At 47.0% G+C, this 14055-nt stretch overlaps 2 protein-coding genes across 2 annotated transcripts in view; one reads left to right on the forward strand and one right to left on the reverse strand.

Moving 5' to 3' along the window:
- The window catches only part of LOC148143574 (uncharacterized), a 70242-nt gene extending 69305 nt beyond the window's left edge, over nucleotides 1-937 (forward strand). Inside the window, exon 2 of the transcript XR_015751263.1 lies at nucleotides 865-937. The gene's annotated coding sequence lies outside the window, so the exon portion shown is untranslated. The remainder of the gene's footprint in view (nucleotides 1-864) is intronic.
- The window catches only part of LOC148143568 (uncharacterized), a 262855-nt gene that overhangs the window by 235931 nt on the left and 12869 nt on the right, over nucleotides 1-14055 (reverse strand). Inside the window, exon 3 of the mRNA XM_087975240.1 lies at nucleotides 6409-6471. Coding sequence (XP_087831366.1) covers nucleotides 6409-6471 — 63 coding nt within the window. The remainder of the gene's footprint in view (nucleotides 1-6408; nucleotides 6472-14055) is intronic.

Consider the following 14055-nt stretch of genomic DNA (forward strand, 5'->3'; position numbering starts at 1 on the left):
CTGAGGTAACCCTCTTCACTGTCCAACACACCTCCAATTTTGGTATCATCTGCAAACTTACTAACTGTACCTCTTATGCTCGCATCCAAATCATTAATGTAAATGACAAAATGTAGAGGGCCCAGCACCGATCCTTCTGGCACTCAACTGGTCACAGGCCTCCAGTCTGAAAAACAACCCTCTGTCTTCTACCTTTCAGCCAGTTCTGTATCCAAATGGCTAGTTCTCCCTGTATTCCATGAGATCTAATCTTGCTAATCAGTCTCGCATGGGGAACCTTGTCGAACGCCTTACAGAAGTCTATATGGATCACATCTACCGCTCTGCCCTCCTCAATCCTCTTTACTTCCTCAAAAAACTTCAAATTTGAGACATGATTTCCCACACAAAAAGCCATGTTGACTATCCCTAATCAGTCCTTGCCTTTCCAAACACATGTACCACCTGTCCCTCAGGACTCCCTCCAACAACGTGCCCGCCACCGATGTCAGGCTCACTGGTCTATAGTTCCCTGGCTTGTCCTTACCACCCTCCTTAAACAGTGGCACCACGTTAGCCAACCTCCAGTCTTCTGGCACCTCACCTGACATGCGCAGTATGCTGTATGGAGATGCTGTTCCTGATGGATTTAAAGTGTCCAAATGCCACAATTTCTTCCCCTCTCACTCGACATAATCGCACACGCTGCTCGCTGTGTTTGATGTTCATCTTCCCTATAACCCTCATGATTTTATAAATCTCAAATGAGGTCACCCCTCAACCTCCTGTGCTCCAGTGAAGAGTGTCTCAGCCTCTCCTTACAACTCAAACCCTCCAGTCCTAATCTTTACTGAACCCTTTCTAATAGAATTCTTCCTATTACAGGGCCACCAGAAGCGTTCTCAGTACTCTACAAGTGGCTTCACCAACATCCTGTACAACTTCAACATTATGTCCCAGCTCCTTTATTCAATGGTGTGAACAATTAAGGTAAGTGTGCTGAATGCCTTCTGAAGCTTCCTTCCAACCAGTGATGCAACTTTCAAAGAAGTATATATCTGAACCCCCCCCCCCCCCCCCACACCCCCGCCCCCCACCATATCCCTCTGTACAAGCCCTGCCCTTCCTTATTTTGGCAAAATGCAACCCCTCACCTTTTATCTATACACATGTTCTCTCTCAGACATACACACATACACTCCCCCCCCCAACACACACACCCTTTCACAGGCTTCTCCTCCATCAAACTCACTTTACCAAGCATGTGCGCACATACTCTCTTACACGCACTCTCATGCTGCACACATACATATAACAATGTGATGCATTTGCAGAATTATATTTGCAGATATATTCAATTTTGCACAAAACGCACAATATGCAGGTAGTCAATCCATGTAATATTTTATAAATTCCTAGTTTGGAAATAGAACCAGTCCAATTTAAGATTGGGATACTCTCACACCTTTCATGCATTGTCTGGACTGAGATGTCACCTGTTTTTTAAAGTGATCTTGAGAATATGACTTAATAGTAGTACTGCGATGTACACATTAATGAACTAAAACCTGCAACCCATTCTAAAAGATGAAAGATTTAACAGCAATCTACGTTTGTCAATATATCATCAGTTGCATGACACTGATCTTTTGCTCTTAACTCTGTGTCTTATGATCCTGCTCCACAGTTAGCCGATGAAGGAGCAGCACTCCGGAAGCTGGTGCTTCCAAATAAACCTGTTGGACTATAACCTGGTGTTGTGATTTTTAAACCGTGTCCAACCTAGTCCAACAGCAGCACCTCCACCTCGTTTCTAGTGAACACAGCCCATACTTCCCAGTGCTGCCAGTAAACTGCCGATGAAACGATGCACTCCTGAAAAATTTATAGTATCTAACGAAACCAGCTACTCATCCAGCTGCTCCATCTAATACACAACATTGGAAACTTAGTGCAGAAGGCTGCAAGTAATGAGCAGCTTTAAAACAAAAACCGCTTGGAGCTTTCGATGAGAGCCTGAGCCCAGCAGTACGTTCTGGTTACCTTTTATTTTGTGTCCCAACATGGTTACAGCTTCAGATCCCCCACCCCTCCCCCAGCAAAAAGGGCAGAGAAAGAGTAGCTGTTTTTTTGACAACTCCACAACAGGGGAGAGGAGCAAAGGGCGGGGCAAGGCCAACAGCAGGCCCCGACACTACGCCTGCATTGCCTTGCACAGTTTACAAAAATCCCTTCCCCTTCAGAGACTCCCCACAGTGTGGGAGCAGGCCAACTGGCCCAAAGACTACACACCGATCCTCCGAAAGGTAACCCACCCACACAATTCCCCTATTGCTCAACATTTACCCCTGACTAATGCACCTAACCTGCACATCCCTGGGCACTATCTGAACCTGGACAAAGTTAAAAATCTCACAACACCAGGCTAAGTCCGACAGTTTATTTGGAAACACGAGCTTCGGAGCACTGCTTCTTCATCAGGTGATTGTGGACAATAAGTTCATATGGCACAGAACTGATCGGAAAACATTACAGTGCCCTGCCACTGAACTGGTATATTGAACAAACCTGGATTGTTAAGTCTTTCATATTTTAGAATAGGTTGCAGCAATCATTAATTAGATTACTTACAATGTGGATGCAGACCCTTCGGTCCAACAAGTCCACACCGCACCGCCGAAGCGCAACCCACCCATACCCCCTACATTTACCCTTTACCTAACACTACGGGCAATTTAGCATGGCCAATTCACCTGACCTGCACATCTTTGGACTGTGGGAGGAAACCAGAGCACCCGGAGGAAACCCACGCAGACACGGGGAGAACGTGCAAACTCCACACAGTCAGTCGCCTGAGGCGGGAATTGAACCCAGGTCTCTGGAGCTGTGAGGCAGCAGTGCTAACCACTGTGCCACCGTGCCGCCCACTAAACAAAAACAAACATTGCATAGGGCTTTCTGATAGGAAGGAAACCAGAATTGCATGCAATATTCCAACTGTACAGCTGTAACATGACCTCCCAACTCCTGTACTCAATACTCTGACCAATAAAGGAAAGCATACCAAATGCCATCTGCACTATCCTATTGACCTGCGACTCCACTTTCATAGAGCTGTGAACCTGCACTCCAAGGTCTCTTTGTTCAGCAACACTCCCTTGGACCTTACCATTAAGTGTACAAGTCCTTCTAAGATTTGCTTTCCCAAGATGCAGCACCTCACATTTACCTAAATTAGATTCCACTTGCCACTTCTCAGCCCATTGGCCCATCTGATCAAGATCCCATTGTAATCTGAGGTAACCTCCTTCGTTGTCCACTACACCTCCAATTTTGGTGTCATCAGCAAACTTACTTACTATACCACTTATGCTCACATCCAAAAAGTAGTGGGCCCACTATCTATTTTCAAAGTGGAATTTACAATATATTACATGTATTGACTGCCTGCAGATTGTGCAGTCTTTGAGCAAAGTAGAATGTATTTGCAAACATCATGCTACAAAGACAAACTCCCCCCATGGATGATCTATCATGTGTGCATGAGATAGAGAAAAAGTCCATGTCCGTGCTGTATATCTCTGTCTATTTGATAACAGATGCTTTATTCCTGTTGGTGTAAATGTTGTTGTAATTCATAGCTGGGTACTAATAGATGTAAGGGTGACAGAATTCCTCAAGTAGGGCACTGTAAGATTCCTGAGAGACCCCTATTCCTGGTTTACTTCCTCATGAACAAACATTAAGCACGTGCGCCTATTTATGATTTTTGTTTCAGTTTTTCTTGTTTGATTCCCTGCTATGACTGCACCTTGTATCAGGATGGTTGACAGGCTGGGAGATTGTGGGTTGGGTCTTGATTGAATATTTTATCGTTCCAGAAGTTATAAAAGGCGGGGTCAAAGCTTTAACAGAAATCCAGCAGAGCTGAGAACAGTCTGTGGGAACAGGAGGATCAACACAGGACAGAAATCAGGGCCTGAAATCTGAGCTGACACCAGACCATCCTGTGATCAGTGCTTTGATTAGCAGCATCCTTCTACATCAGTCAATGCCAGTTGTCAGACAGGTGCAGCAAGGCAAGTGGTATATTAACAAGCTGAACTGAGATTAGAAGTGGGGATGTCTTCCTGCAGTTAGGGGGTCATTGAATATATTCAAGGCTGAGTTCATCTGATTTTTGACCAATAAAGTGTGGATTTCTTTGTGCGCAGGAGGTTTTTTTTTATTTTGAATGGTTTATGTGTTGGATGCAGGTACAGTATCCACGTTGAAGGTGGAAGGCAAGAAAATGGTTTTAAGACCACGACAGAACAGTTACATTAGACAGCACAGAAACGGACCCTTCAGTCCAACTATTCCATGCTGTCTACGTTCTCAAACTAAACTAGTGCCACTTGCCAGTGTTTGGCCCATATCCCTCCGCACCGTGCCTCTTCATATACTTATCCAAATGTCTTTTAAATGTTGCATCTGAATGTGCATCCACCACTTCCTCTTTACATTCACTCCACACGTGAAACACTCTGTTGAGAAACAAACTTTTCCTGATTCTGTCCGCTCCGTGAATTCATTCCCTTTCCTTTCGGTTGCTGCAAGTCGTAAATTGAAGCCCATTGAAACATGGAAAAGGAGTTGTGAAGAGAGTACCATACACTCAGATGGTTGACAGAGGAAGGAGGTTACAGTCTGGAGCAAACTCAATCTTCATTCAGAGAGAGCAGCAGCAGCTTCCGAAGCTCATGTTCCAACGTCTGCATTCAGACAATAGGAAGGCTCTGATTGGCAGGAGGACCAGTCACCTTCCGGTCCTCCAGGGCTCCTGACTGGCCTCTTTCACTACCCTGACTCCCAATGATGCAACTTTCAAAGAACTATGTACCTGATTTGGAGATGCCGCTGTTGGACTGGGGTGTGCGAAGTTAAATTTCACACAATACCAGGTGATACTCTAACAGGCTCATTTGTAAGCACTAGCATTTGGAGCACTGCTCTTTCATCAGGTGGTTGTGTCTTATGATCCTGTTCCACAAACACCCAATGAAGAAGCTCGTGCTTCCAAATAAGCCAGTTGGACGATAACCTGGTGTTGAGTTTTAACTTTATCCACCCCAGTCCAACACCGGCACCTCCACATCATGTCTAGTGAACCAAGCACACACTTCTCAGTGCTGCCAGGAAACTACAATGCTGATGACATTGCACTCCTGAAAATTTTACAATTTCTAACAATGCTGGCTACTCATTCACTGCTGCAACCAATACACAACATTGGAAACATAGTACAGGAGACTGTCAGAAATGAGCACAGCAGGTCAGGCAGCATCTGAGGAGCAGGAACATCAACGTTTCTGGCAAAAACCTGAGGAAGGACTTTTGCCCGAAATGTCAATTTCCCTGGTCCTCGCATGCTGCCTGACCTGCAGTGCTTTGCCAGCACCACTCTCATCTTGACTCTGATCTCCAGCATCAGCAGTTCTCACTTTCACATGTAAAATGAGCAGTTTTAAAACAAAAACCTGTTGCAGTTTAAAGCTCTCAGTGAGAGTCTGAGCTCAGTGTGAAGTTCAGGTAATCTTTATTGTGACCCAACTTTGTTACAGCTTCAGAATCTCCCAGCAGAAAGGCGTAGAAAAAGTAGCAATTTTTAAAAAATCGCTCAAGGTCAAAGTGCAACCCCTCACTTTCTTCATTATTGGTCACCACTGAGTCGTCCCTTTGTAACTGGATCCTTGGTATATCCTTAACCTGGAGGAAGTATTGCCTCACTCAGCAATTTCAACCTGTATTCCAATCAAGTTGGATGAGCAGCGTAGAGTCCACCAGACTGTTGTGGGGCTGGAGTCACGTGTCGGCCAGACCGGGTAAAGGATGCAGCTGGGACGACTGCTCGAATAACTGCTCAAGTCTTCCCTAAAAAAGAACTGAGTGAATCAGATGGGGGTTTTCTTCCACCCCCACCCCACCGACAATGGTTTCACCGTTAGATTCTGAACTCCAGATTTCTGACCAAATTCGAATTCCACCATCTGTCGCGGTGGGAATCGAACTCGGGAGCCACTGGAACTGGGTTGATAGTCCAGTTAATAAAGGCACTCGGCCGTCATTCTTTCAATCCCCTGCAATGCCACATGATCCCGCTGGTGGCTCCGCAGGTGGGAGGAGCAGTTGAAGGCCTCTCCCCTGCGTGGACTCACGGTGCCTCAGCAGGGCAGAGGCCTGGAAAAAGGCCTACCCCCACACTGTGTAGGGGAACGGCCTCTTCCCCCGTGTGGACCCACTGGTGGATCAGCAAGAAGGAAGCCTGGGTAAAGGCCTACCCGCACTCTGGGCAGCTGAAGGGCCTCTTCCCCTGTGTGGACCCGTTGGTGCCTCAACAGGTTGGAGGATTCACGGAATGTCTTTCTGCACTCTGGGCAGTTGAAGGGCCTCTTCCCCCGTGTGGACCCACCGGTGCCTCAGCAGGGCAGAGGCCTGGGTAAAGGCCTTCCCGCACTCAGGACAGCTGATTCCCTGCTGTGACTACACTGTGCCTGGATTGTTGACTGGCTGGGAGATTGTGGATTGAGGCTTGATTGACTGAATGTTTGTTTAACCCAGAAGGTGTAGAAGGGGGGTGTTCAGAGCTTCAACAGACATCCAGCAGAGCTGAGAACAGACAGACATCCACATGCCTTTTAAATGTTGTAATTGTGCCAGCCTCTACCACTTCCTCTGGCAGTTCGTTCCATACATGCACCACCCTCTGAAGTGGTTGCCACTCCAATCTCTTAAATCATTCCACTCTCACCTCAAACATATGCCTTCTAGTTTTGGACTGCCATACCCTGGGGAAAAGACCTTAGGGTTTCCCCTCTATCCATGGCCCTTACAAAGGTCTATTAAGGGCAAAGCATCTTTGAAAGCTGCTCTGAAACTCCAGCCTTCACAATCACACTTCTGCTCTCACCGAAGATGATTAGAGTTATATAGAACCGAATCAGACCCTTTGTCCATCCACACATCATTCCTGATGAAGTGCTCGGGACCGAAATGTCGACTCTCCTGGTCCTCAGATGCTGCCTGACTTACCACCTTTTTCAGCACCACACTTTGACTCTAATCTCCAACATCTGCAGTTCTCACTTTCTCCACATCCCAAAGTATCACCATTTAAACAATACATCTCCTTCCTGCTTTTTTGTTTAATAGCAAAGACTATAACTTTACATTGAGATACTGCATTTGCCACGTGTTTGTAAATTGTGGTCTTCTCGACTTCCGGGAGACTCAGCATAAACTTGGGGAACGGATTGGCGAGCATCACAGCTGGGTCCGCAGAGGCTGACCAGACCTCCCAGTCACCATCGATTTTAATTCCCCTTCCCACTCCCTTTCTGACAAGAACATCATAGGCTTCCTCTATTGCCACAACGAACCAAACCGCAAATTAGGGAACAACATCCCATCTTCCGCCCGGGCAGACTACAGCCTGCAGGACCCAACATCGAGTACTCCAATTTCAAATAACCTCCCTTTCCATCACCCGACTCCCTTCTCAGCCCCATGCCCCTCACGACCACTCCTTCCTGCCACCAACCTGATTTCTTCCACCCAATGATTCATCTGACCGATTCTTCACCTATCCCCACTTTAGCCCCCGGTCCTGGTACCCATCCCCAGTCCTGACGAAGGGTTACACCCGAAATATCGACTTCTACACCTCGTGATGCTGCCTGATTTGCTGTGCCCTTCCAGCCTCCTGTCTGTCTATTTTGCCAATTGAGACACAGACCTCGATCACTTTTCCATAGTCCGTCCCCTCCCTGGGTTCAATCCCTTTCCTTTCAGTTGCTGTAAGTCAACAATTGAACTCCGGAAAGAAATAGAAATGGCAAAGGGAGCGAAAAAAGAGAGTGCTGTACTCACAGATCTTAGACAGAGGAAAGAATTTGCAGTCTGGGTGAAGCTCAATGTTGATTCAGGAAGAGGAGCAGGAGTAGCAGCTTCAGGAATTCATGGTCCAACTTCCACATTCAGACAATGGGGTGGCTCTGATTGGCAGGAGGACCAGTTTTGTTTTGGTCCTCCACGGTTCCTTATTGGACCATCAAAGGTAGGTCGCGCGCCATTTTTTGCGGAAAGCGATGAGCATGCCCAGTGTTTAGCTGACACCGGTGGGCATGTGCACTGCGTTACTGACACCGGGAAACATGCGCAGTATGCTCACTAGGGATGCTGGTGTTCCTGTCAGATTTTAAGAGTCCAAATGCCAATAGGACAAAAAAGGGGTCGAGCTACAATTTGTTTTTCCCCTGTGATTCGGCATTGTATTGTTTTTGCATTCTGTCTGGCTGCTCAACTTTTGTATGTCTTTTCCCCACGTTGCGCGAGTCCAGAACTGGAGGGCATGGGTTTAGGGTGAGAGGGGAAAGATTTCTGAGGGGCAACCTTTTTGCACAGAACGCTGGTGGGGGTCAGCCAGAGGAAGTGGCGGAGGCCAGTACAATGATAATATTTAAAATGCATCTGGATGGGGATATGAATAGGACAGATTCAGAGGGATAAGGGGCCAAATGCTGGCAAATGGGTCACTAGATTAATTTAGGATATCTGGTCGGCATAGACCGAAGGGTATGTTTCTGTGCTCTGTGACGCTATTTCTAGATAGTTGGAACCAACTTCACAAGACTAGGACTAGGCCATTCACCCCTTACAGTCAAGATCAGAGTGGTGTTGGAAATCACAGCAGGTCAGGCAGCATCCAAGGAGCAGGAAAATCGATGTTTCAGGCAAAAGCCTCGAATGCTGCTTGACCGGCTGTGCTTTTCCAGCACCACTCTAATCTTGACTCTAATCTCCTGCATCTGCAGTGCTCATTTTCGCCCATTCACCCCTTCCAGCCTGTCCTGAGCGGTGGCCTGACTGCGTTTATTTCAGTGAAAGAATCAGACAGATTTCAGCAGCTCTTTTAAAAAACTTGAACACGCTTTCTGGCTTTAACGATGTTTCTGAAGATATCATTTTAGGTTTAGGGTGTAGGTTTGATATCCAGACGTTTCATCACCTGGCTAGGTAACATCTTCAGTGGCGACGCCAAGTGAAGCAAAGCTGTTGTTTCCTGCTTTCTATTTATTTCTTTCTCCTGGATGGGGTTCCTGGGGTTTGTGGTGATGTCATTTCCTGTTCGTTTTCTGAGAGGCTGATAGATGGTATCTCAGTCTATGTGTTTGTTTATGGCGTTGAGGTTGGAGTACCAGGCCTCTAGGAATTCTCTGGCAAGTCTTTGCTTAGCCTGCCCCAGAATAGATGTGTTGTCCCAGTCGAAATGATGTTTTTTTTCATCCATGTGTCGGGCTACGAGGCCTGGCACTCCAAGAACAACACCATAAACAAACACATAGATCTACATGCCATCTATCAACCCCTCAGAAAATGAACAGGAAATGACATCACCACATACCCCAGGAACCCCATCCAGGTGAAAGATATAAATAGAAAGCAGGAGACACAGCTTCGCTTCACTTGGAGGTCGCCACTGATGATGTTACCTAGCCAGGTGATGAAACATCTGGATATCAAACCTACAGCCCAGGGAGCAAACCTCCACCCTAAACCTCAACCTGAGCTACAAACCTTGCAAAAATCATTTTAGGTATTCTCAATTTTGAAGATCAGCCATTTATCACCCCTCCCAACTCCCAGGTAGAGTCATTACTATCCATTATCTCTCTCTCTCTCTCTCTCTCTCTCTGTTCTTTGAAGGGCTTGATACAGCGGTCAAAGATGGTTCGAGGCTTGAGAAAGGTGGGGGCTGGGGAGAATAGAGACCAAAAGGATGGGGGACAGAGAGAGAGAGAAAATGGCAGTCAGAGGGTGGGGGTAGAGAGAGAGAATGAGTGGGGTTGATAGAGAGATTGAGTGAGGGAGAGAGAGTGGGCATGGCGGAGAGGTGGGGAAGGGCAGGGTGTTACTAGGCACACAGATACACAAGATGGCTACTGAGCCATCAGTTGGCCAACTTGACACACAAGATGGCCGCTGGATCATAATATGGAGAGAAACAGCAGAGCAGATACAGACACTGCCTGGGGCCACCAGAATGCCAGCACAATCGACTCACAACCCAGGTGATTAGTTTAAGGCGGGTGGGGGAGAGAATACACATGAGTAATGAACACTGCCCGCTGAAGTGTCTGGGTCCAGCCAACACCTCTTATAGAAGTGTCAGCGGAGCAGGTAAGGGCTGTTTGGCAGGGGCTGCTTGAAGGCTCGGTGACGTTTGTTTAACGGTTTAAATTTGAAAGTTTTTTTTTAAGAAGCGCGAAGCGGATCTGGAAGTTGGTGTAGCGTAAGCTTACCTGGGTAGGTTTCTTTCCCTATAAAAGCACGCAGGAGAGGAACCCGAGGCACTGCAGAGGTGCCTAACCTAATAATAAGAACCGTTGTGGTAAGTAGGTAAGTGCTGCATTTTGCTTGTTCTATTCTTGGACCTAGTTTGTTTTTAAAAGGTTACTTTTAGAGGGATGGCAGTGAAGGCAGTGCAATGTTCCTCTTGCAACATGTTTGAGGTGAGGGATGCCATGGTCGTCCCTGCTGATTACTCTTGCAGGAAGTGCACCCATCTCCAGCTCCTCCAAGGCCATGTTAGGGAACTGGAGCTGGAGTTGGATGAACTTAGGATCATTCGGGAGGCAGAGGGGGTCATAGATCGGAGCTTTAGGGAAGTAGTAACTCCAAAGATTGCAAACAGATGGATGACAGTGAGGGGGACTGGGAAGAAGCAGCCAGTGCAGGGACCCCTGCGGCCGTTACCCTCAAGAACAAGTATACCATTTTGGATACTTGTGGGGGGGACGACTTACCAGGGGTAAGCAATGGGGTTCAGGCCTCTGGCATGGAGCCTGTCCCCGTTGCTCAGAAGGAAAGGGTGGAGAAGAGCAGAGCAATAGTTCGGGGCACAGATAGGCGGTTCTGTGGGGGCGAGAGAGACTCACGTTTGGTATGTTGCCTCCCAGGTGCAAGGGTACGTGACGTCTCTGATCGTGTTTTCCGGATCCTTAAGGGGGAGGGGGAGCAGCCTGAAGTCGTGGTCCAAATTGGCACAAACGACATAGGTAGGAAGAGGGTTGAGGATGTTAGGCAGGCTTTCAGGGAGCTAGGTTGGAAGCTCAGAGTTAGAACAAACAGAGTTGTTGTCTCTGGTTTGTTACCCGTGCCACGTGATAGAGAGTCGAAGAATAAGGAGAGAGAACAGTTAAATGCGTGGCTACAGGGATGGTGCAGGAGGGAGGGATTCCGGTATCTGGATAACTGGGGTTCTTTCTGGGGAAGGTGGGACCTCTATAAACAGGATAGTCTACACCTGAACCTGAGGGGCACCAGTATCCTTGGGGGAAGGTTTGCTAGTGCTCTTCAGGGGGGTTTAAACTAATTCTACAGGGGCATGGGAACCTAGACTGTAGCTTTAGGGTGCAGGACCTGGAGTGTAGGGAGGTTAGGAACATGGCATCAATCTCAAAGGAGGGTGCCTGTAAACAGGAAAGTGGCTTGAAGTGTGTCTCCTTCAATGCAAGAAGTATATGAAATAAAGTAGGTGAACTTGCAGCATGGATTGGTATCTGGGATTTCGATGTTGTGGCTATTACGGAGACATGGGTAGAACAGGGACAGGATTGGCTGTTGCAGGTTCCAGGGTTTAAATGTTTTAGTAGGGTCAGAGGTGGGGGTAAAAGAGGGGGAGGTGTGGCATTGCTTGTCAAAGATAGTATTACAGCGGTGGAAAGGACGATGGATGAAGACTCGCCATCTGAGGTAGTTTGGGCTGAGGTTAGGAATAGGAAAGGTGAGGTCACCCTGTTAGGAGTTTTCTACAGGCCTCCTAATAGTCCTAGAGACGTAGAAGAAAGGATTGATTCAGGAGAAGAGTGAAAGTAATAGGGTGATTGTTATGGGGGACTTTAACTTTCCAGATATTGACTGGGAAAGCTATAGCTCGAGTTCGTTAGATGGGTCGGTGTTTGTCCAATGTGTGCAGGAGGGTTTCCTGACACAATATGTAGACAGGCCAACAAGAGGTGAGGCCATACTGGATTTGGTTCTGGGTAACGAACCAGGCCAGGTGTTAGAATTGGAGGTAGGTGAGCACTTTGGGGACAGTGACCACAATTCGGTGACTTTTACTCTAGTGATGGAGAGGGATAAGTATGCACTGCAGGGCAAGAGTTATAGCTGAGGGCAGAGAAATTATGATATGGTGAGGCACGACTTAGGATGCGTGGCTTGGAAAAGTAGGCTTCAAGGGAAGGGCGCAATTGATATGTGGAGCTTGTTCAAGGAGCAACTATTGAGTGTTCTTGATAAGTATGTACCTGTCAGGCAGAGAGGAAAGGGTCGTGTGAGGGAACCGTGGTTTAATAAGGAATTGGAATCCCTTGTTAAAGGGAAGAGGGCAGCCTATGTAAAAATAAGGTGTGAAGGTTCAATTGGGGCGATTGATAGTTATAAGGTAGCCAGGAAGGATCTGAAGAGAGAGCTAAAAGCAGCAAGGAGGGGACATGAAAAGTTCTTAGTTGGTAGGATTAGGGAAAACCCAAAGGCTTTCTATAGGTATGTCAGGAATAAAAGAATGACTAGAGTAGGAATAGGTCCAGTCAAGGATAGTAGTGGGAAGTTGCGTGTGGAGGCTGAAGAGATTGGGGAAGACACTGAATGAATACTTTTCGTCAGTATTCACTCAGGAACAGGACATTATTGCCGATGTGAATACTGCGTCACAATTTATTAGAATGGATGGCTTTGAGGTATGTAGGAAAGAGGTGTTGGAAATCCTGGAAAGGGTGAAAATAGATAAGTCCCCTGGGCCTGATGGCATTTATCCTAGGACTCTCTGGGAAGCAAGGGAGGAGATTGCAGAGCCATTGGCCTTGATTTTTATGTCCTCAGTGTCTACAGGAATAGTGCCAGAAGACTGGAGGATAGCAAATGTGGTTCCCTTGTTCAAGAAGGGGAGTAGGGATAACCCTAGTAACTATAGGCCGGCGAGTCTCACTTCTGTTGTGGGCAAAAGTCTTAGAGAGAATTGTAAGGGATAGGATTTATGAACATCTGGAAGGGTAGGTCGTGCCTCACAAACCTTATTGAATTCTTTGAGAAGGTGAATAAGGAGGTGGACGAGGCTAAAGCGGTAGATGTGGTGTATATGGATTTTAGTAAGGCGTTTGATAAGGTTCCCCATGCTAGGCTACTGCAAAAAATACAGAGGTATGGCATTGAGGGTGAGTTGGAGGTTCGGATTAGGAATTGGTTGGCTGGAAGAAGACAGAGGGTAGTAGTTGATGGAAAAGGTTCATCTTGGAGTGCAGTTACTAGCGGTGTTCCGCAAGGATCTGTTTTGGGACCATTGCTGTTTGTCATTTTTATAAATGACCTGGAGGAGGGGCTAGAAGGTTGGGTGAGCAAGTTTGCGGATGATACGAAAGTCGGTGGAGTTGTTGACAGTGAGGAAGGATGTGGCAGGTTACAGCGGGATATCGATAAGCTGCAGAGCTGGGAAGAAAAGTGGCAAATGGAGTTCAATGTAGGTAAGTGTGAAGTGATTCACTTTGGTAAGAGTAACAAGAAGATGGGGTACTGGGCTAATGGTTGGATACTTGGTAGTGTGGATGAGCAGAGGGATCTTGGTGTCCATGTGCACAGATCTCTGAAAGTTGCCATCCAGGTAAATAGTGCTGTGAAGAAGGCATATGGCGTACTGGTTTTTATTGGTAGAGGAATTGAGTTCCGGAGTCCTGAGGTCATGTTGCAGATGTATAAGACTCTGGTGCGGCCGCATCTGGAGTATTGTGTGCAGTTTTGGTCGCCATACTATAGGAAGGATGTGGAGGCACTGGAACGGGTGCAAAGGAGGTTTACCAGGATGTTGCCTGGTATGGTAGGAAGTTCGTATGAGGAAAGGCCGAGGCACTTGGGGCTGTTTTCATTGGAGAAAATAAGGTTTAGGAGTGACTTGATAGAGGTGTACAAGATGATTAGGGGTTTAGATAGGGTTGACCATGAGAACCTTTTTCCACGTATGGAGTCAGCTATTACGAGGGG

Source organism: Chiloscyllium plagiosum, unplaced genomic scaffold (genome assembly GCF_037043375.1).
Source record: "Chiloscyllium plagiosum isolate Xiang-an unplaced genomic scaffold, Cpla_swu_hap1 HiC_scaffold_27, whole genome shotgun sequence".
In the NCBI taxonomy this organism is placed as follows: Eukaryota; Metazoa; Chordata; class Chondrichthyes; order Orectolobiformes; family Hemiscylliidae; genus Chiloscyllium; species Chiloscyllium plagiosum.